Source organism: Manis pentadactyla, chromosome 8 (genome assembly GCF_030020395.1).
Source record: "Manis pentadactyla isolate mManPen7 chromosome 8, mManPen7.hap1, whole genome shotgun sequence".
Taxonomy (NCBI): Eukaryota; Metazoa; Chordata; class Mammalia; order Pholidota; family Manidae; genus Manis; species Manis pentadactyla.
This window is the reverse complement of record NC_080026.1, coordinates 94652211-94674807: the sequence shown is the minus strand read 5'-3', so window position 1 is coordinate 94674807 and position 22597 is coordinate 94652211. Positions and strand designations below refer to the sequence as shown.

The window sequence follows — 22597 nt, the reverse complement described above, 5'->3', positions numbered from 1 at the left end:
CATCATAAAACCATAATTTCATTGTCTTTTGGCTTGTGTAGTTTCTGATAAGATATCTTCTGTAATTCTTTGTTCCTCTTTGTGTAATACATTTGGCTGTCTTTTTTTTCTTTTACTGGAAATAATTTCAAATTTATAAATCATAGGACAAAATAGTATGAGGAAATACCCATATGCTCTAGTGCTATATGACTTAATAATGTCCTTAATAATATTTCCGATACAGATTCCAGGATAAGGTCAGGAATTGCATTTAATTTTTATGTCTCTTTAACCTCTTTTAGCTGGAAGCATTTCATAGCTTTTCTGACTTTTATGTTATTGAAGTAATTGAAGTTCCTTTCATCCTTTCTTTAAAAAAATTGAACATTCTTTTTTGCAATTCTCTTATGTTTCCTTATGGTTGTTAACTTGATGTTATGATTTCTCAGCCAGAGTACTGTATAGCTGATATTGTGTCCTTCTAAAGTTATCGCATCTAGGGGCATAAATGTTCATCTTTTTTTCATAAATTATGTTACATCCAATCAAGAAGGTATTGCCCAATTTCTCCTAAGTATAACAACTATATTTTATATCTCCTATGCAACGAATCAGCTGTCTGCAGGGAGATAATGCTAAGATCTTGCAAATATCCTGCTTCTCATCAACATTTCTCCCAGGTTTAACATGCATTTATGATTCCTAACTGGTCCAATCTTTACTGCAATGGTTGCAAAATCATCATTTTCTAGGTCTAGAACTCACTCTACTTTCAGTTTCAGCTTTCTATATTCTCCTTTAAACAGGAGACCTTCCTTCTTCCTTTACTTTTAAATTTTTTATTAATGTGGTTTCATGAATTTTATCTTTTTAAATTTTAAATTACTTTTTGTTTCTTATTTTAAATTGAGGTACATACAATAAAATGCATAAATTTAGTGTACAACTCAATGAATTTTGACATGTGACACTCATGTAACCATCACCCAATTCAAGATACCAAACATTCTCACTAATTTTTTTCAGTTAGTGAATTTTAAGTTTTTTCAAGGGCTTATAATTTCCTACTGTGATTAATTATTTCAGTGCTTAAATTATCTCTGAGTTTTCTCAAACCTTTTCTGGGGATGTGTGTGTGCTTTTGTTCCAGTTCTCCATTAACAAGGCTGCTTTTAAGTGTCTTAATTTCTCTAAGGCCTCCCCTTGGAGCCTAAACTATTCTGTTGTATTCCTTTGCCTATAATCTCTTGCCCTCAGGCACCCACAGGTCAGCCTATTGTTGAAGCTCTCTTGCTCTCAGGCCCTGTACTGCTTATAGAGGCCCCTAACCTGATATCCAAACTGTGTCGCTCTTCCTAACTACTCCCAAGTCAGGCAAGACAGAAACTAGTTCCTCAGCTTCCTAACAAGCCAGGACATTGAAAGCTACTTTTACTCTTTTTCTTCTGCCCTAATGGAGGAGTAGATATTGGGTGGCTTCTTCCTGATGTGTTGTGTTGCCCTGGGGAAGGGGTAGAGCAAGGGATGACAAGAAAACATGAAATTTCCTACCATTTTGAGTGCAGCTTTCTCTTGGTTAGGCATTTGCTTTTTAACTGATTTCTAGAGTTCTCCCAAAGCTACTTTGGTTTATATGTTGTTACTTATTTGGTGTTTTTTTAGAGGAATGATGCCCTGGGTCATCTTAGCCTGCCTTCTTGTTGATGTTGCTCCAAGTTTGAATAATTTTCAGGTATTATCTCATCAAATATTTTTTCTCTTCTTCTGGAACTCTAATTACACATATATTGGACGAGTTGATGTTGGTACATGGGTTACTAAAGGTCTGTTCATTTGGTTTCCAGCCTTTTTTTCCCCTCTTGCTTCAGTTTGAATAATTTCTGTAGCTATGCCTTAAGGTTCACTGATTGTTCTTTTGAAGTTTCAAATCTGTTGTTAATCCCATCCAATGGAATGATTTTTGCTGTTATTTCACAATTTTTTGTTAGTTTCTGAACATTGTGAATTTACTGGGTGATCAAATTTTGGTTTTTCTCTGTAGAGTCTTAAACTTTGTTTTGGAAGATAGTTATTTGTGCATCAGAATAATCATTCCAAATCTTGTTTTTAAGCCTTTTAAGGTCAGATCCAGAGTATTCTTTACTTTAGGACTAATTTAGCCTCACTGCTAAAGTGTGTCTCTCCTGAAATTCCTATTCAATGCTCTGACTATTCAAGTTGGTCTCTTCATTATGGCTGATGGGAATTTGAGTGTATCCTGCTGTTTGAGCTTTGGGTATTGTTTGCTTACAGCTACTCAGTAGTTAGTTGTTCTTTATCTGGTCTTGCGAATTTTTCCCTGTGCATGTGCAGATTGTTGTTTAGCTCATGTCTCCAAAAGATGTTCTTGCAGATTACTGGAGCCCTTTTCTTTGCATAACTTCTTTTTCTTCAGTGTTTGGCCCCAGAATTTCATTTGCCTTGGCATTCCTGAATTGCAGGTTTTGTCACCTTAATTTATTGGGATCATTGGGCTGTGCTTGGGTTTCCTACTCTGTGCCACTGTTAGGAAATTGCATTCATTCAGAAAGCCAGGAAGGGGCTCATTTTGATCTCCTCTCTTAGGAATCACAGTCCAGTACTATCTGTTCCAGTGTCTGAAAACATTTGTTTTATATATTTTATCTGGTTTTCTAGTTATTGATGTCAGGAAGGCAAGTCCTATAGGAGTTAGTTCTTCATGTGCAAAAGGAGACATTCTCATATATATTTAAATTGAGATATAATTCATATAGCATAAAATTCCCATTTTTAAAAATTTGAGAATAGTTGACATAGTATTATAATAGTTTCAAGTGTATAGCATAGTGATTCAACATTTAGGTACATTACTAAATCTTCACCATGATAAATGTAATTACCATCTGTCATGATACCAAGTTATTACAATACTATTGACTTCATTCTCCATGCTGGAACTTTCATCCTCATGGCTTATTTATTTTATAACTCGAAGTTTATACCTCTTAATATTCCTTCACCTTGTTTACCTATCCTTCCACCCATCTCCCTCTGGCAACCACCAGCTTGTTCTCTGTATTTATAGTCTGTTTCTGGGTTGTTTATTTGCTTGTTTATTCATTTGTTTTGATTTTTAGATTCCACATGTAAGTGACATCATATGGTGCTGATCTTTCTTTGCCTGATTGATTTCACTTAGCATAATACCCGTTAGGTTGTTCCTTTCATGTTGTCCCAAATGGCAAGATTTCATTCTTTTTTATGGCCAAGTATTATTCCATTGTGTATGTATACATCTTTTTTATCCATTCATCTGTTAATGGATAAAGTTGAGTTGCTTGAGTTGCTTCTGTATCTTGGCTCTTGTAAAAAATGCTGCAATAAATATAGGAGTGCATATATCTTTTCAAATCAGGAATTTTGTTTGCTTTGGGTAAATACCCAGAAGTGGAATTATTGTGCTACATGGCATTTCTATTTTTAATTTTTTGAGGAACCTCCATACTGTTTTCCATACTGGACATCAGTTTATATTCCCATCAAGAATGCATGAGGGTTCTCTTTTTTCCACATCCTCACTAACGCTTGTTATTTCTTGTCTTTTTGATGCTAGCCATTCTGACTAACATGGGGTCATATCTCATTTTGGTTTTGATTTGCATTTACCTGATGATTAGTGATGTTGAGCATCTTTCATGTGTTTTTTGGCCATCTGTATAGTCTTAGAAAGGTGTCTGTTGGGGTCCTTTGCCCATTTTTTAATCAGATTGATTTTTTGGTGTTGAGTTGTATGAGTTCTTTATATATTTTGGATATCAACCCCATATCGGATAGAACATTTGTAAATATATTCTCCCATTCAGTGAATTGCCTTTTTATTTTTTTCATGGTTTCCTTTGCTATGCAGAAGCTTTTTAGTTTGCTGTAGTTCCACTTGTTTATTTTTGCATCTGTTTCCCTTGTCTGGAGAGACATACCCATAAAAAAAATTGCTGAGGCATATATTCCAAAGTGTACTCTGTTTTCTTTTAGGAGTTTTATGGTTTCAGATCTTATATTTAAGTCTTTGATCAATTTCAAGTTTATTTTTGTGTATGGTGTAAGACAGTGGTCCAGTTTTCTGAACACCATTTATTGAAGAGACTGTCTTTTCCCCATTGTATATTCTTGTCTTCTTTGTCATATATTAATTGACCATATAGATGTGGGTTCATTTTTGTACCCTCTGCTGTGTCCCACTGGTCTATGTATCTGTTCTTGTGCCAGTACTATACTATTTTGATTATTGTTGCTTTATAATATAGTTTGAAATGGAGTCTCACAGCTGTTTTCATCTTTCTCAAGATTGTCTTGACTATTTGGGGTCATTTATGGTTCCAACAAATTTTAGGATTATTTGTTCTAGTTCTGTAGAAAATGCTCTTGGTATTTTGATAGGGATTGCATTGAAATGTAGGTAGTTTTGGGTAGTGTGGACATTTTCACAGTATTAATTCTTCCAGTCTATGAGCTGTGGTATACCTTTCCATTTTTTGTGTCATCTTCAAGTTCTTTCATGAATGTCATATAGTTTTCAAAGTACAGGTCTTTCATCTCCTTGGTTAAATTTATTTGTAGGTATTGTACTCTTTTTGATGTAAATGGCATTGTTTCTTAATTTCTCTTTCTGTTAGTTCATTTTTAGTATATAGAAATGCAACAGACTTTTTGTATGTTGATTTTGTATCCTGCAACTTTACTGGATTCATTTATTAGTTTGAATAGTTTTTTAGATGAAGACATTAGAGTTTACTCTGTATAGTATATGTCATCTGTAAATAGTGAGTTATACTTCTTCCTTACCAATTTGGATGTCTTTTAGTTCTTTCTCTTGTCTGATTGCTGTGGCTAGGACTTCCAGTACTGTGTTGAATAAAAGTGGTGAAGGTGGGCATCCTTGTTTAGTTCCTGAGCTTAGAGGTAAAACTTTTAGCTTTCTTTTCACCATTTAGTATGATGTTGGCTGTGGGTTTGTCACATATGGCCTTTAGTATGCTGAGGTATATTCCCTCTGTACTCCTTTCGTTGAGAGTTTTATCATGAGTGGATGTGGAATTTTATCAAATGCTTTATCTGTATCCATTGAGATGATCATATGGTTTTTAATCCTTCCTTTTTTAATGTGGTGCACCACTTTGATTAACTTGTGGATATTGAACCATCCTTGCATCCCTTGAGTAAATCTCATTTGATCATGGTGAATGATCCTTTTAATGTATTCTTAAATTTGGTTTGCTAGTATTTTGTTCAGAATTTTTGCGTCTATAATCCTGAGCGATATGGTCTGCAGTTTTCTTTTTCTGGAGTGTCTTTGTCTGATTTTTGTATCAGGGTAAACCTGGTCTTGTAGAGTGAATTTGGAAGCTTTCCTTCTTCTATTTTTTGGAATAGTTAAAATTCCCATTTTTAAAGTGCAGATTCAATGGTGTTTAGTATACTTACTACACTGTACAAGCATTGCCACTACCAAATTCCAGAATAATTCCATCATCCCCAAAAAGAAACCCCATACCCATTAAGCATCACTACCCATTGCCTTCTTCCCCCAGCGCCTGACAACTACTAACTCACTTTCTGTCTCTATGGATTTTCCTATTCTGAAGTTTATATAAATGGAATCATACAGTATGTGGCTTTTGTGTCTGACTTCTTTCGTGTATAGTGTTTATCGAGGTTTATCCATATTTTCTAATGTAATACTACTTTGTTTCTCTTTATGGCCAGATATTCCATTGTATGGATATACCACATTTTGTTAATGCATTTATCTCTTGATGAACATTTGGGTTTTTTCCACATTTGGGCTATTTTGAGTAATGCTGCTATTCGTACATTTTTTTTTCTAAAATTTGTAATATTGTGAACAGGGCTGAGTTTACCACTATTTTTATTTACTCAGTTGACCTTGAGTGACATATAAAATAGAAAATAATTATTGAGCTCTTGCACTGTGCTAGATGGTGTTTTCTAAATGCTTCCTGTGTGTATTTTGTTTAGTCTGCAATCTATCCCTAGGAGGTAGATACTGATTTTCCATTTTACTAATGAAGAAATGGAAGGTTTGGGAGGGTAACTTGCCCATGGTACCACAGCTAGCGGGTATCCCTGTGGTAAGTAGAATGGATAATATAAGTTTTGTAGGACCTAGTAACTGCTCCAATTTATACAATTCAATTGAACAAATATGTGAAATTAGTCCTGGGAGTCCCTGTGGGAAATTATTTGAACAGAAAAAAAAATCCTCTTTAAATTGAAGCTATTTTGATGGTCACTTGACTGTTAACCAGTTGTGCTGGTTATTTCCATTGGGATCAGCTTTGACTAGAATTGAGAAGTAATTTACATGGTATTTGGGGAATTAAAAAGGAGGGACAGTTGTGTTTGGGTTTTTCAACTCCAAAACATACCCTATTTCCTAACTAATAAAAAAAAAAGATGTGGATCATGTATCATCTAAGAAGGAATTTTGTTCACTAATGATAACCATCTTCACTCCTGAGACAGGACTGAAGGGGGTGAGATTCTTTATCTGCTTCAAAAAATTCACTGAGTTTTTGTTTTCTTTCTTTTTTTGAGAAGGTGAATTTATCCTCCTTTATAGCTTTTGTAAAATATATCAAGTCCTTTTGAGAAATCTGAGATGAAAGGCACTATTGAAATATGAGTTTATTAGTTTATATTTATACCCTACTCTATTGTGTTAGTTTTCTTTTGCTGCATAGTAAATTCCTTCAATCTTGGCAGCATACAGCAACACTTATTTATCACCTCATAGTATACTCTAGTTGTTCTGTAGATCAGAAGACCTGATGAGTTCAACTGGATTCTCTGCCTAGGTTCTCCCAAGGCTGAAATAAAGGTGTTGGTCAGATTGGTTTCTTACCTGGAAACCTTGGGGAACAATCCACTTCCAAGTTCATTCAGATTGTTGGCAAAATTCAGTTCTTGTAGCTGTAGGTCTTAAGTCCCCATTTCCTTGACACATGGTCCCACTAGCTTTTGTTAAGCCCTTTTTGTGCTTCAAATTTTTGACTTGTGCCACTAGCCAGAGAAAACTCTGCTTTTTAAAGAGCCTATCTGACTGGATCAAGCTCGTTGGGATAATCTTCCTATATTAATATCAACTGTGCCATACAACACAGTATAATCATGGCAGTGATGTTTCAGTACATTCACAGATTCCATCCAGAATCAAAGGGGAGTGGATTAAATGACGGTGAGAGTCACTGAGGGTCATTCTTAGAATTCTGCCTACCACAGCTATAAATTTTCAATTTTAAACATTGCTGTGAAGGTTACATTTTTGATACAACACACTACTTTTCTGCTCCCAGGTCTCATCCTGTCCTTCTCTCACCCTTCCTTGAACTTTTTTTTTTCTTCCTTTAAAATAGTTGGCCTCTTTTCTGTCTCTGTTGGTAGCACTGTTGTCCTTGACCTTACCCTTGACTCTCCAAGGGAATTGTGAATTTACTTTTAGAAGAGTGTTTCCTGAAGTCACCTTCTTTGTGTTGATCAATTATGTAAGAAGTGTTGTTTGACTACAGACATTATCATCACTATCATCCCTGTGCTTCAGCTCCCTAAGCCTGAGTATTTAATGTGGCATTTAGCTACTCATAGATAACAGCATGGTATTTTTCGTTTATGTGATCTGCAGATAAACTCCACCTTATTTTTCACTCTTTCTTTTCTTATGTTAAGATTCAAGGATGTCTCACTGTCTGTAATTTCAAGAAGTATATTAAAACCCTGTATATCTCTCAGTCATTCTATAGCTAGTAATGCTGCTCTAATTCCATTTTATCTCGCAGCAGGGTCCAGGAGAAAGCACATCAGTAATGAAAAATGGCAATTCCAAGCTGTGTTTAGTGGAGCATTCTAAAGGCTTATAGATCTGTCTGAAGCAATGGGATTTCTCGGGCTGCCTGGAGTACCTGAATGGGTTATATAGTTCTAGAAACTATGTAATTCTGCTTAAGTTGTAGTGTGAAGGTGGACAGTGGACAGAAGTGGCTAATGGATCTGTGCCTTCTCCCCCATTAGGATAATTTTTTTCCATTAGTATTATGCATTGAAGAAGAAAATTTATGAAAAGCTTTAGTGTGTAATTTAGGATTCTTCATGTATAAGGGGGGTAGCAAAATTTGTCATTACCTTATGAACTAATTTAGAATGAAGATAAGAAAGTTGTCTTTGGTTGGGAGAAAAGCTGTAAACTCTTGAGTTCTGATGTTGGATAGAAAAGTATGAAAAGGAGATGTTTACAAGATTCGATTATTGCACCATTTGGATGGAGACAGTTTTATTCACTGTTTATTAAATGTCTGCCATTTGCCAGACTGCATTCATTATACACTAACAATGGACTCTACCCTTATAGGTCCCATATTCTAGGGGGGAAATAGGTTCTTACAGAAATAGCTAGTGTACTGTGAGATTTAGTGCTATTAGAGGGGAGTGTAGTGGTTATCCAGAGAGAGGTTCTCCAGTGGCTGCAAAAAGCTTAATAAGAGATGGGGTGGACACTTGAATAGAGTCTTATAGGAAGAACAAGAATTTGTGCTAGGCTAGCAATGGGGAGGTGGGGAGTGGGGGTAGGTGGGTGGCAATGAGCATTCTGGGCAGAGAATATGGCACTTGCAAGGTATGGATGTGTTCTAGTCTGCTGTGTTCAGGAGAGAGTGAGGAATTTAAGACTGGAGCCTAGAAAGTGGGTAAGGGTAAGGAGGAGGTAGGAGTTAAGAGTGGAAAGGTGAATGTTACCCAGGTGTGAAAGGTCTTATATGGATTAAGGATTTTGAATCTATCCTATAGATAGTCAGGAACTAGTAAAGATTTTAAGTAGGGACTAATATAATTAATTTAGCATTGTAGTAAAGTGATTCTGGAGGCATTGTAGAGGGTGGATTGAGAGTTAAAGAGTGGGGTACCAGATGCAGCTACAGGTTAGAGACTGTTGATACAGTCTGCTGAAAAAAGTCTAGGTTCTCTGGCGTATTCAAAAGGGGATATATTCTAGAGATGTTTTGGAGCTCTTCTCTAAAGTAGGGATAATATTAGTACCTATCTTTAGTGTTGATATGAAGAATAAATGAAGTAAGAAATTAAGGTGTTTATAGCAGAGCACGACACATAGCTAGAACTCTAAATGTGTTACTGTTGTAATAATACCATGAATTACACTGTGGGAGATGAGGAAAAGCATGGCCTAAAGAAGCAGCCTGGCATTTGGCTTTAACAGATGGTGTACTGTTAACCCATCACTAATATTTGTGTGACCAGTGTGTATCTTTGGGAATAAATGTATGTTGGTAGATGAATTGCTAACTTGTGCTTAGAAGTAACTTATGGATTTATAGTTAAACTTTTAGAAAAGTAGGTTTAACAATTGTTCTCATCAAAGATGAGAGGGATGCATCTTTTAGTGAGGGGAAGATGCTTTTTGTTCCTTTTTAATGGGTAAGGGTATTTAGACAATGCATTCTTTTTTTCTGTCAGTGTAAAACCTGATAATTGAATATTTGCCCTTTGTTTTTAAGAACCTCTCCATTTTTCTGTAGGTAAGTCTGGATAGAATTTATAAGCCAGAAGTATCAAAACCCTGTTTTCTGAAGCTTACTCAACAAGATATTTTATTCATGACATATAGAGATTTTCAAATCAAAGTCAGCTTTTGTGAACATTCTTAGGGAATAATAGAAATGACTCAGCAGAGCCTAGTTTAGCTCTTGATGGTGCTTTAAAAGGAGAACAAACATGGTATTTGCTTAGAATGTTGCATAGTCATGTAAAAAAGAAGAGGAGAAACCTATATTTATTCCATACTGTGTGCCAGAGGCTTCACATATATTTCATTTAATCCTCAGAACAACCCTGAGAAGGAAATGTCTCTTTTATAGATGATAAAATTGAGTTTTAGAGGAATTGAGTAACTCATCATGGGTCACAATGTTGATGGGTGGCAGAGTTAGAATTTGAACCTAGGCTCATCTAGTTGCAAAGCTAAATGCTTTTTTCGCTAGCCTGCCTTGTTTGAGTAACTTTCCTATGTGAATGAGGTTTATACCACCTGTCAGAAATGATTTTATGGGATTTGGCCATAAAAAAATAAAGAAAACATAATAGGCATAGGGGAAGTCCTCCATGCTTACTATTTCCTCTTTTTCTTTGCATAACATATCAGGAAGTGCATTGGTGGATCCCTCACAAATAACTATTTTGTATTTATTTATAGGTTTTGTGAGAGCATGTAAAAAATTTGTAGAACCTTTGACTTAGAGGTAAGCTAGGCCATCTCCCTTACTTTACAGAGGAGGTAACCAAGGTCAAGAGAAGTGAAATGGCTTGCCTAATTACTGCTGGTTTGTAACAGAGTTGGAATTAAAATCCTAGACTCTGTATTCCAGGTTAAAAGCCTTTTATAGCTAAATCACAAACCTTTGCTATGCCTGGAGTTCCTAGAAAATTAATATTTGAATATACTTTGAGGATATTTTTTTGTCTCTGGATCTCAGGATGTCAAGGCAGAGTGCTATAAATTATTTACATTCTGGGATGTACACATTTGGATCAGATTCATAGGGGTTCTTTTCTTAACTCTCATATAACAGAGCATGAGGCTTTCTTTCTGCCAGTTGACAGCTCTGGCAGATGCACCTGCATTTTATCCCATCTGCATGAAAGGATTATTGAGTTCTAAGTGGTGCTTTAAGGAAGCAGAGAGAATATTCCATGGTGAGCTAATCCATATTTCTATCTACTGACCTTTTCCATAAGCTTGACATTTAGATTTTGCTGTTCTTTATTATAATTGTTCATGCTGATAGCATTGCCTGCAGTTCTGTCCCAATAGATCCATGTGCTGGATTATAAAATCAATGAAGGGCCTCTGATGATGTGGTGATTCTTAGTGGGAAATCGTGGAGCTGCAGTTTGAATGAGAGGGTTAAGGTCTTTTACCTGGACTGCTGAGTTAGGACATGATTTCAAACTCTGAACTGTGGCTTAGAACTGTATATAAGCTTGCTGTGGCAGTAGCTTTTGCATGCATGTTTTCCTTGGATGAAAGCTTGTTTAATAAATAAATAAACTGAGGCTTATAGATGTGACTTAGTCATAAAGAAACACTTCTTTTCTTTCTTCTAGATAAAACTACCCCAGGAACTTCCTGTTACTTCACCCTTTGCTTCATCTTGCTGGGTGGAAGGTCACCACCATTAGAATTTTCAGGCGCCAGCCTGGTTGGCCAACCTAATGGAGTAAATAGTTCCAGCTCTAAATAATGGTGAAGTTGGAGCAACGCCCAGCGTAATTAAACCCCTGGAGTAAAGAATTTGATGTTGGTCTTTATTCATTTCAATGAAGAAGCTTGTGGGTGGAAATATGATATATTCTGAGTGATGAAAAATAGTGATTCTAGCGATTTATGCCATTGCCTTGAAGATTGGTTCCACATTGAATTTAGATAATTCAGTAAGAGAAAAGTTTTTCTTCATAGATGCCATTGCTAGGCAGTGTAAAACTGAGGGTGTTTTTTCACTTATTAAAAGACTGTCCAGTAGGGTTACATGTAAGTTATATAATCTCCAATTCAGTTAAAGACTGTTTGAACTTGTATGATGCAGATTCCTCAAAAGATTTCAGATTCTGTAGCCTTTAGGTAGCCCATCTGTTCCTTTTCCTGCTCTTTTGAGTTCTCTATGTTTTATTTCCCAGTATTCAGTCTTTTCTTGGCAAGTGAGCTCAAGTTAACTAAAATTGTAGGTGCCCAAAGAATAAGGTAAAGAAAGAAAAATTCTAGAGCCTCCTTTTTGTAGATAGTAAGATAATAATTTGTGTTTCAGAGCACTGAGTGTGATAATTTGTGACAGCACCAGCAGGATACTAATACTTTTAAACTTACAGAAAACTTATAAGACTAAGATTAGTACCTTTTACTTGCATTCACCTGTTGTTAATATTTTACTGTATTTGTTTTGTCATTCTCTCTCTCTTTTTCATTTTTTACTTTATTTCTGAACTGCTTGAGTGTGCATTGGATATATCATGGCACTTTGTCCCTAATTACTTCAATCATACTTCCTAAGAATAGGAATTTTTTTTACATAATAACCATATAATTCTCAACTTCAATAAATTTAACACTGGTAGTTTTATCTGATTTACATCTACATTCTAATCTTGTCAGTTGTAACAGTTTTTCCCCTCCAGTACAGGATCCAGTCTAGGACTGGGTGTCGTATTTAGTTGTCATGTCTCTTTCATCTATTTGAATCTGGAACATTTCTACAGCCTTTCTTTGTCTTTGTTGACAATGACTTTAAAAAATAAAATAAAAATTTTCATTTGAGGTCTTTCTGATGGTTCCTTATGAGTAGGTTCAGGTTATACATTACTGGCTAGAACATTGCTTAAGTGATGGTAGGTCTTTCTCAACATATTGTGTCAATATGATTTTCTTTGCTAGTAATGTTAATTTTTACATCATCCAATCAAGGTTGATTAATTTCTTCATTGTATAGTTACTATTATTTTTCCCTACAACCAGTAAACAATCTGCGGGGAGAAAGATTTTAAGACTATGCAAGTATTTTGCTTTTCAACAAAATTTCCCCTTAGATTTAGCATCCTTTGATGATTCTTGCCTAAACCAATCTTTGCTATGATGGTTACAGAATTATGGTTTTCCAGCTGTACTGTTTTCTCTATATTTACCAGTTGACATTCAGCATTCTGCTGTAAGAAAAAAAAAACCTGTCTTCTCATCTATCAATCATTGATATAGAATCATAAATTCCTATTTTTTCAATAGTTTATAAATTATGACTCTTAATTATTTTAGTGCTCCAATTGTCCCTGATTTAACCAGTGGGGGGCCCTTCAAGCTGGTTCCTGTGTTGGGGATATGCCTTCCTTTCTTTTCCCCGGGCGCTTCCATATTTCTGGCATAAGAAGATGTTCCAGGCTTAGCTTGTATTTCTCTGTCACAGACCTGGAGTCAGCTATTCCTCTAAGGAACTCTGGTTCCTTTTATTGGGAAATGGTATTAGAGACCAAAATCTTGGTGCTAGCTATGTTCAGGGTATCTTTGCTTCTAGGTCCTTTATGTGAACAAAGCTGGGAAATAGATGCATCCATATATACACACTTATGTACATGCACAAATGTACAAATATATTCATACATATACATATTTTAGAAATCAAGAGTTCATGAAGATACCTCTGATTATAGTCCCTTCCCACAAAGGTTCTTTCTTGCCTTCTGCCATTCCATATTTTTATGTCCTTTCTTCCACAGTAAAAATCCTAATTTCCAATAGCAACACCTTTACTCATTTATTCAATCCTATAATACATCTAAAATAGTTCTTAATTAGCTTTGCCCATGCATCTATAAGAAATAAAGCACTAAAAAGAATTCAGAATTTGTTTGCAGTTCTCCCCCACCAGCAAACAAGTAAAGTATTGTGTTCATAAGTTACTTAGTTATTCCTTTTTTGCCCCTCCTCTAGTGTGGATTTAGTTGGGTTCATTTTTTAATTTGCTTTCAGATTTAGGTTTTTTTCTCCCCCTTACCATCCTTGTTGATTGAATTTTATTTTGAGTATGTAGAGCATCAACATGCTTCCAAAGACAACACTATACAAAAGGGCATATTCAAAAGAAGTGTCACACATTTCTGTATCCCTTCCACTCCATTTCCCTCACCAACTTCATGCTTTCTGGTTTATTTGTCCTGTGTTCCTTTTTGTGAAGATAGGTATGTTCTCTTATATTCCCTTCTGTTGCACAATGGTAGCAAGCTATGTGCTCTTCTGCATTGTACTTTTTAAATTTAACATTATGTCCTGAGAAATTACTCCATATCAGTTTATATATGTGTTCATACATAGTTTTCAACCATTTAGGTATGTTCTAATTTTGCAAAATTATACTTGGACATTTAGGTATATTCTAATTTTTCAAAAATGCTGTAGTGACTAACCCTTGCACAGTTGTATTTTATATTGTTGGAAATTAACTTCAGGATAGTTTTGTAGAAGTATGTTATGGCTTGCCTGGTGTGTTAGATTGCTTGGGTGGCTGGCTATAATAGAAAACCACAGACTGAGTGGCTTAAACAACAAAAATTTACTTTCTCACAGTTCTGGAGGTTGGAAGCCCAAGATCAAGGGGCTGAAAGGGTTGGTTTCTGGTGAGACCTCTCTTCCTGGCTTGCAAATGGCTGCCTTCTCACATGGGCTTTTCTTTGTGTGCATGTGTTCCTGGTATTTTTTCTTCCTCTTTTTATGAGGACACCAGTTCTGTTGGATTAGGGGCCCACCATTATGACCTCTTTTAACCTTAATTATGTTCTTAAAGGCCCTATCTTCAAATACAGTCACATCAAGTGTTAGGGCTTCAACATGGATTTGGGGGAGGAGGCACAATTTGATCTGTAACACTAGTTTAAAGGGCACATTCATACCTTTTGTTTTGGGAGATATTGCCAAATTTCCTTCTATAGGGGTTACATGATCTTGTATTTCCACTATGAAATGAAATAAATGAAAGTGCCTGTTTCCCTGCAGCTTTTCCAATAGAGTGTATTGTCAAGCTTTAGAATTTTTGTTTGACAGGTGAGAAGTGGTTTTCAGTGCAGTTTTAATTTGCATTTCTTCTTTTTATGAGTGAAATTGTACATCTTCCCATATGTTAAAGCCATGTTTTTAAATTAAGGTATCATTTATATACAGTCTTATGAAGGTTTCACATGAGCAACATTGTGGTTATTACATTTCCCCCATTATCGAGTCCCTACCACATACTCCATTATAGTCACTGTCCATCCACATAGTAAGATGCTGTGGAGTCACTACTTGTCTTCTCTGTGCTATACTGCCTTCCCCATGCCCCTACTACATTATGTGTACTAATGATAATGCCCCTTAATTCCCTTCTCCCTCCCTTCCCACCTGCCCTTCCCAACCCCTTTCCCTTTGGTAACTGCTAGTCCATTCTTGGAGTCTGTGAGTCTGCTGCTGTTTCGTTCCTTCAGTTTTGCTTTATTTTTATATTCCACAAACGAGTGAAATCATTTGGTACTTGTCTTTCTCCGCCTGGCGTATTTCACTGAGCATAATACCCTTTTGAGCCATTTTTATATCCTTACTTTTGCAGGGTATCTGTTTATCTTTACCTGTTGTTCAATAGCATTTTTAGTTATTTTTCCTTTTATTTTAAAGGTTCTTTATATATTGGAGATATTAACCCTTTATCTGTGATGTATGTTGCAAATATTCTCTTCTAGTATATTGTCTTCTGACTTTGCTCATGTTTTTTGCCATGTAAAAGTTTTCTGTTAAGTACTCATATTTATCAGTCTTTTTTTTCTTTTAATGCATCTAGATTTCTAGTCTTAGTTTGAAAGCCTTTTTCTACATTCAGGGTATAGAGGAATTCACCCATGTTTTCTTTTTGTATTTGTATACTTTCATTTTTTATGTTTCAGTCTTTGATTTGGAGCTCATTCTTATGTGTGGTGCAAGGAATGGATTTAAATGTATTCTTTTCCCAAATGGCAGTTCAATTGCCCTAACATATTAACAAAAACCATATTTGCCCCAGTGATTTGAGATACCAACTTTATAATCAACATAGATTTTCATATGTACAAGATGTTTTTAAGATTATAGGTTCAAAGACCTTTGCAAAGTCATCGAATAAGAAAGATAAATAAGAAACAGACATTCTAAAATTATTCCTTGAGAATAGCTTTCAGCAAGTTGAGTCTTTTAGGTGAAAACTTGTTTCAGGGTTGCTATGATGCTCTTAAAAAGAAAATGCATACAATTAAAAAATGGGCAGAGGAGCTGAACAGACAAGACACTTCTCCAAAGAAGAAATTCAGATGGTCAACAGGCACATGGAAAGATGCTCCACATCGCTAATTATCAGAGAAATGCAAATTAAAACCACAATGAGATATCACCTCACACCAGTTAGGATGGCTAACATCCAAAAGACAAACAACAAATGTTGGCAAGGATGTGGAGAAAGGGGAACCCTCCTACACTGCTGGTGGGAATGTAAACTAGCTCAACCATTGTGGAAAGCAGCATGGAGGTTCCTCAAAAAACTAAAAATAGAAATATCATTTGATCCAGGAATTCCACTCCTAGGAATTTACCCTAAGTATGCAGGAGCCCAGTTTGAAAAAGACATATGCACCCCTATGTTAATCGCAGCACTATTTACAATAGCCAAGAAATGGAAGCAACCTAAGTGTCCATCAGTAGATGAATGGATAAAGAAGATGTGGTACATATACACAATGGAATATTATTCAGCCATAAGAAGAAAACAAATCCTACCATTTGCAACAACATGGATGGAGCTAGAGGGTATTATGCTCAGTGAAATAAGCCAGGCAGAGAAAAGACAAATACCAAATGATTTCACTCATATGTGGAGTATAAGAACAAAGGAAATACTGAAGGAACAAAACAGCAGCAGAATCACAGAAACCAAGAATGGACTAACAGTTACCAAAGGGAAAGGGACTGGGGAGGATGGGTGGGAATGGAGGGGAAAGGGGGAAAAAGGGTCATTACGATTAGCACACATAATGTAGTGGTGGGGGGGTGGGAGGTGGACACAGGACAGGCAGCATATACAGAGAAGACAAGTAATGATTTTATAGCATCTTACTACACTGATGGACAGTGACTGTAATGGGGTATGTGGGGGGGGACTTGATAATAGGGGGAGTCTAGTAACCATAATGTTGTTCAAGTAATTGTACATTAATGATACTAAAATAAAAAAAAGGAAAAGAAAAGGCATAAACATACATATTTATGTTCACAGCTTTGTTGAAGTGTAGTTTACATACCAAAAAACCACCCATTTAAGGTGTACAATTCAGTCATTTTTAGTAAATTTACAGAGTTGTGCTGTCATTACCACAATCCAGTTTTAGAACATTCCCATTGCTCCAAAAAGAAACCTCCTTCCTGTTTGCAGTCCCACCTCTAAACCCAGTCAACCATTAATCATTCAGCTTTCATAGGTTTTTCTTTTCTGGACATTTCATGTAACTGGAGTCAAATAATATGTAGTATTTTGCATCTGGCTTCTTTTATTTAACTAATGCTTTTTAGGTTTATCCATATTGTTATGTGTATTAGTTGTTCATTACTTTTTATTGCCCATATTTCATTGTATGGTTATACTACATTTTGTTTATCCATTTACAAACAGTTGATAGAGATTTGGATTATGTCCACTCTGGCTATTATAAATAACACTGATCTGAAATTTGCTTACAAGTCTTTATATGGACCTATATTTTCATTGAGTAGAGTCATAGGAGTGAGATGACCATATTGTATTACAAATTAATGTATAGCTTTCTGAAAAATTGCCAAATGGTTTTCCAAAGTGGCTGAACCATTTTACATTCCTCCCAGAAACGTATGAGCAGTTAATTTTCTCCATATCCTCACCAACACTTATCGTCTATCTTGTTGATTATAGTCATTCTAGTGGGTATGAAGAGATATTTCATTTTGGTTTTGATTTGCATTTCTTTAATGACTAATGATACTGAGCATCTTTTCTCATATTTGTTAGCTTAATCTTCTTTGGTGAAATGTCTTTTCAAATCCTTTGCTCATTTTTAAATTGGATTGCATATCTTGTTCTTATATGAACTTTTTGAATTTTTATTATATTAATCAGATATATGATTTGCAAATATTTTTCTCTCTGTGGCTTGTCTTTTCATTAATGAGGTCTTTTGAAGTACAAGTTTTAAATTTTGTTCAAGTCCAGTTAATTCATTTTTTCTTTTATGGGTCATGCTTTTGGTGTCATATCTAAGAAAAGGCAAATATTAAAACCACTTTTCATAGAATTATGAGTTTTGCTTTATTTTCAGGACTAGTTTAGTGACCAGACCTACTTATTGTGTTATGGGTCTGACGCTTAAAGCTTGAAGACCCGTCTCTGGGTGATGTTCACATTATTCTGGCACCCTCAGGGCAGCTATTACTAGAGAGGCAATATAATATTGATAAAAAATGTAGGCTTTGGAGCCTGACCGCCTGGGTTTGAATTTTGGCTTCATTCCTTCCTAGAAGTGTTATTTGGGAACATGGCTTAATTTCTATGCTTAAGTTTCCTTATCTATAAAATGTGGATACTACTACTTCCCTTTAGAGTGTTTGTTGGTATAAAGTGCATAGGAAGTACTTGGAATAGAGTGAGGGCTCAAAAATTATTAGCTCTTAGTGGTTGGGGAACAGTTCTGAACTGTAGTTTGGGGTGGAGTTGTGCATATTGGAATCATTTGGGGACTTTTTAATATTTTGTATGCCTTTCTAAAGAGATGGGTTAGAGCAGCTGGGGTGATAAGCATTATACTTAGCCTTCCTTGACCCACTTAAAGCTGATTGTTCCTTAAAATTACTTTCATTAAATGAGGCAATTTGGGTTGATGTATAGAATCACAAAACTCTTCAGATGTAAAAATAGCTCAAGCTCCATTAACACTTACAAAATGAATAATCTATTAACTCCTGTTGCCAAGGCAAAAATTAGGCAGTCTCAGGCGAACCAAAAACAGGATATGAGCTATCTGCATTTGATAAATACATCTCTCTGTGTTTGGGATAGTTTGTTAGTCCAGCGATCCCTTAATGGGAGAACTTGAAATTCAGTGATAGAATTCCTACTTTGCTGCTGCTGGAGAAGATTCTCAACTTTTTTTTTCTTTATTTGTAGAATAAGTATAATGAAATTTGAGAGCTACTTACTTTTGAAAGGGATTCATGATTTGATATGGGACTAATACAGAATAAAGAATTCTTACAATTTAAGAATGAAAATACAGAAAATTGGCCAAGGATTCGAATAGACATTTCCCCAAAGAAGATGTATTAATGTCCAGCAAGGACATGAGAAGATGTTCAACATTAGGTCATTTGGGAAATGCAAATCAAAACCACAATGAGATACCACTTCACAACCACTAGGATGACTATAATAAAATTTTAAAAGGAAAATAACAAGTACTGGCAAAGAAAAGACATACTAAGTATGTGGAGAAATAGGAAACCTCAGACATTGCTGCTAGGAATGTGAAATGGTTCAGCTGCTTTGGAAAACAGTTTGGTGGTTCCACGAAAAGTTAAACATAAAATTACCATATGACCTCCCAGTTGCACTCTTATGTATATCCCCAAAAGAACTGAAAAAAATGCAAACACAGAAATTTTTACATGAATGTTTATTATAGCAGCATCATTCATAATAGCCAAAATAAACAAACAACCCAAATTTGGCTATCAAAGAATGAATGAATAAACAAATTGTGTTGTATATATGCAGTGGACTATTATTCAGCCATAAAAAGGAATGAGGTACCAGTACATCTATATCTTGGATAAACTTCGAAAACATGCTAAGTGACAGAAACCAGACACAAAGGCCATATATTGTATGATTTCTTTATATGCCATATGCAGAATAGGCAAATCCAAAGAGGCAGAAAGCAAATTAGAGGTTACCGAGAGATGGGGAATGGGAAGTGATTATTTAATGGGATGTGGAGTGGTGAAAAAATTTTGAAGCTAAAGAGAGCTGGTGGTTACACAACTTTGTGAATACAGTGAATACCACTAAACTGTACACTTTAAAATGGTTAATCATATGTTAAGTCAATTTCACTTCAGTTTAAAAGGGGGGGTGGTTTATGAGTACATTTGCCTTTTTTGTTTCCTAAAGACAGAAGTTTTAAGGAAGAATGATGCCAGAAATGGATGACCATATTTGATGTTGCAACTCCAGTGTCCGGATAGCTCTCCAAATTCATTTTTCACTCACTTCTTTGCTTGGAAGAATTTATTCTTAACACAAACTGTTTTACCTGAAAACACTGCAGTGTCTACTAAGATAGACACAGTGTTTTTTGTAAAGAGCTTCCTCAAAGAATAATATACTTTAAAAAAAAAAAAAAGATCTGAATACCACTGAATCTTTCCTTTTAAAATGGTTAAGTTTATGTTACATGAATTTCACCTTGATAAAATGAAATACATTTTTTTAAAAAAGGAACTGGTAGCCTGATAGAATGGCATGCCCAAGAAAAACAGAGTGTCATCTAAATATAGGTTCTAAGAATATCTTTGGAGAAATGTCTGTTCAAGTTTGTTTTCTGTTTTTTTAAATTGGGTTCTTTATCTTTTAGTTGTTGAATTGTTATGTGTTCTTTGTATATTATGGATACTAGACCCTTATGAGATATATGATTTGCAAATATTTATGCCATTTTAGAGGTTGTCTTTTCACTTGTGACCATAATAATATCCTTTGATACACAAAAGTTTTTAATTTTGATGATGTCTAATTTATGTATTTTTTCTTTTGTTGCCTGTGCATATCTAAGAATCTTTTGTCAAGTCCAAGGTCATGAAGAGTTTCCCCTGTTTTTCTTCAAGAGTTTTATGGTTTTAGCTTTTATTTTAGGTCACTGATCCATTTTGATACTATTTTTATATAGTAAGAGGTAGAGATCCAACTTAATTCTTTTGCATGTGGATATTCAGTTTTCCTATGATAATTTGTTGAAGAGATTCTTCATTCTCCATTAAATTGTCTTAGCACCCCAGTTGAAAATCAATTGGTCATAGATGTGAGGGCTTATTTCTGGTCTCTAAATTGTATTCCTACTATTTACTTTTGTATGGGCTGAGCTTCTTGTTTTTCTCCCTTTGATAACAGGACCATGGGGTTGATAGCACCATTTTCCAGAATCCCAAAAAACTTCACCTAACTATTGGGATGTTGGTGCTTTTGAGTGAGCAAGAGATCCAGCAGACATGTGAGATGCTACAACAGTGTAAAGAGGAATTCATTGAGTGAGTAATCTGCAGGAATGGGGAAGGGTGGTCATCCCATTCTGGCTTCTTTTTGGTTTCATAGACTTGTTTTTGGACTAGGTAGCTGGGTGGCATGTGACTAAGGTTTGTTGGCTTAGCCATTTATAACACTTAACATTGGACCATAGTCTGAAAGGTTTAAAATGGATTTATAGCATATACTTAAAATTTTATGGAAAGTCTCTACCTTAAATTAAACTAGTTCAATAGGCTCATTTTGTTTTTTAACAGGACATTTCATTATTTTTTCCAAGAGGAAATTCTCTTTAATCTCTGTACTCATTCTATTGAACAGTATAAGCTACTGTATGAGTTTTCTGTGCTGTTGTAACACATTGCTATAAGCTTGGTGGCTTAAAACAATACAAATTTATTATCATATAGCTTTGTGGGGCAGAAATCTGATATGGGTTTCACTGGGCTAAAATCAAGGTGTTGGCAGTGTTGTGTTCCTTTGTGAAGGCTCTAGGGAAGAGTCTTTTCGCTTGCCTTTAAAATCAAGAGTAGCTTTTAAAGGCCACTCATATTCTTTACTAGTGGCCCCTTTTTTTCTCCATCTTCAACATTAGCAGTATTGAATCTCTTTGACCCATGTCATATCTCTCTCTGGCCATGGCAGGGATAGGTTCTCTGCTTTTAAGGACTTGTGATTTGGTTGAGCCCATCCAAATAATCCAGGGTAATTGCCCTATCTCAAATTCCTTAACCTTAATCACATTTGCCAAAGTCTCTCTGCCATGGAAGGTTGCATATTTACAAATTTCAAGTTAGTATGTGGGCACTTTTGGAGAGCCATTATTATGCTTACTGTAGTAACTCAAACATTATAGCATAATTCCCTCAGATAGTCTTCACTGTATTTCAGAAATGCAGACTTTAATTGCTTTTTTAAATGTAGGTAATTTTGTTTGAGTCAGTAAGGATACTGAAAACTGTCTGAGCAATCTGTTTTGGCTCCAGGGTTGCTGTTCTGGGGGCAGAGTTGTTCTTTTTACTATAAAATTTTAATTTACACATATAGCTAACCTAACAACTTTATTTTAAAGAATCATCTCCAGCCATGTCTCCTTTTACTCTTTTTACTTAGGATTGATGAACAACAAGAAAAATTTGAAAACTGACTCACAAGTAATTTTTTTTCTTTTTGGTAATTCAGTTACAATTTTCAGGTTCCATACTGATCTAACATGGCCTTGTATCAGTTACCTGTTTCATTGGGTAAAACAAGGTAAAAGTGTTATTTAAAAATTTTCTCTAGTTATGTAGTATATGAAACTGTATAATATGATGACTTATTTGTGGGCCAGTTTTCCTTTTCCATGAATTGTTTTGAAGACAAGATTTTTTTTGAACAAAATCATAAGCTGGTTGGATTTATGGTCTGCCTGTTCTTTCAGAATCTTGAACAACAAAGAATACATCTTTATCTTGTTCTTTGCTCACTGATGGACATAACTTTTTCTCTCAATCTTACTTAAAATTCAAAATAAGTTGGTGTTTGTAATTAAACATTTATGATTTTCTTGCATAGAATAAAACTTTATGCTTTATCTTACAAAGCAGAGCAATTTTACCTGATTTAAGACTCAGTTCTGACACCTTAACTTATTCCCAGCTCACTTTTGCTAAACAAAACTGAAAACAGCTGCA

At 35.2% G+C, this 22597-nt stretch overlaps 1 protein-coding gene across 7 annotated transcripts in view; it reads left to right on the top strand.

Annotated features, from left to right (window-relative positions):
- ASCC1 (activating signal cointegrator 1 complex subunit 1) overlaps positions 1 to 22597 on the top strand; it is a 155919-nt gene that overhangs the window by 51944 nt on the left and 81378 nt on the right. For all 7 annotated transcript variants that reach the window (XM_057505961.1, XM_057505959.1, XM_057505957.1 and 4 more), the window contains exon 6: positions 20790 to 20926. In XM_057505961.1, the coding sequence (XP_057361944.1) occupies positions 20790 to 20926 (137 nt within the window). The remainder of the gene's footprint in view (positions 1 to 20789; positions 20927 to 22597) is intronic.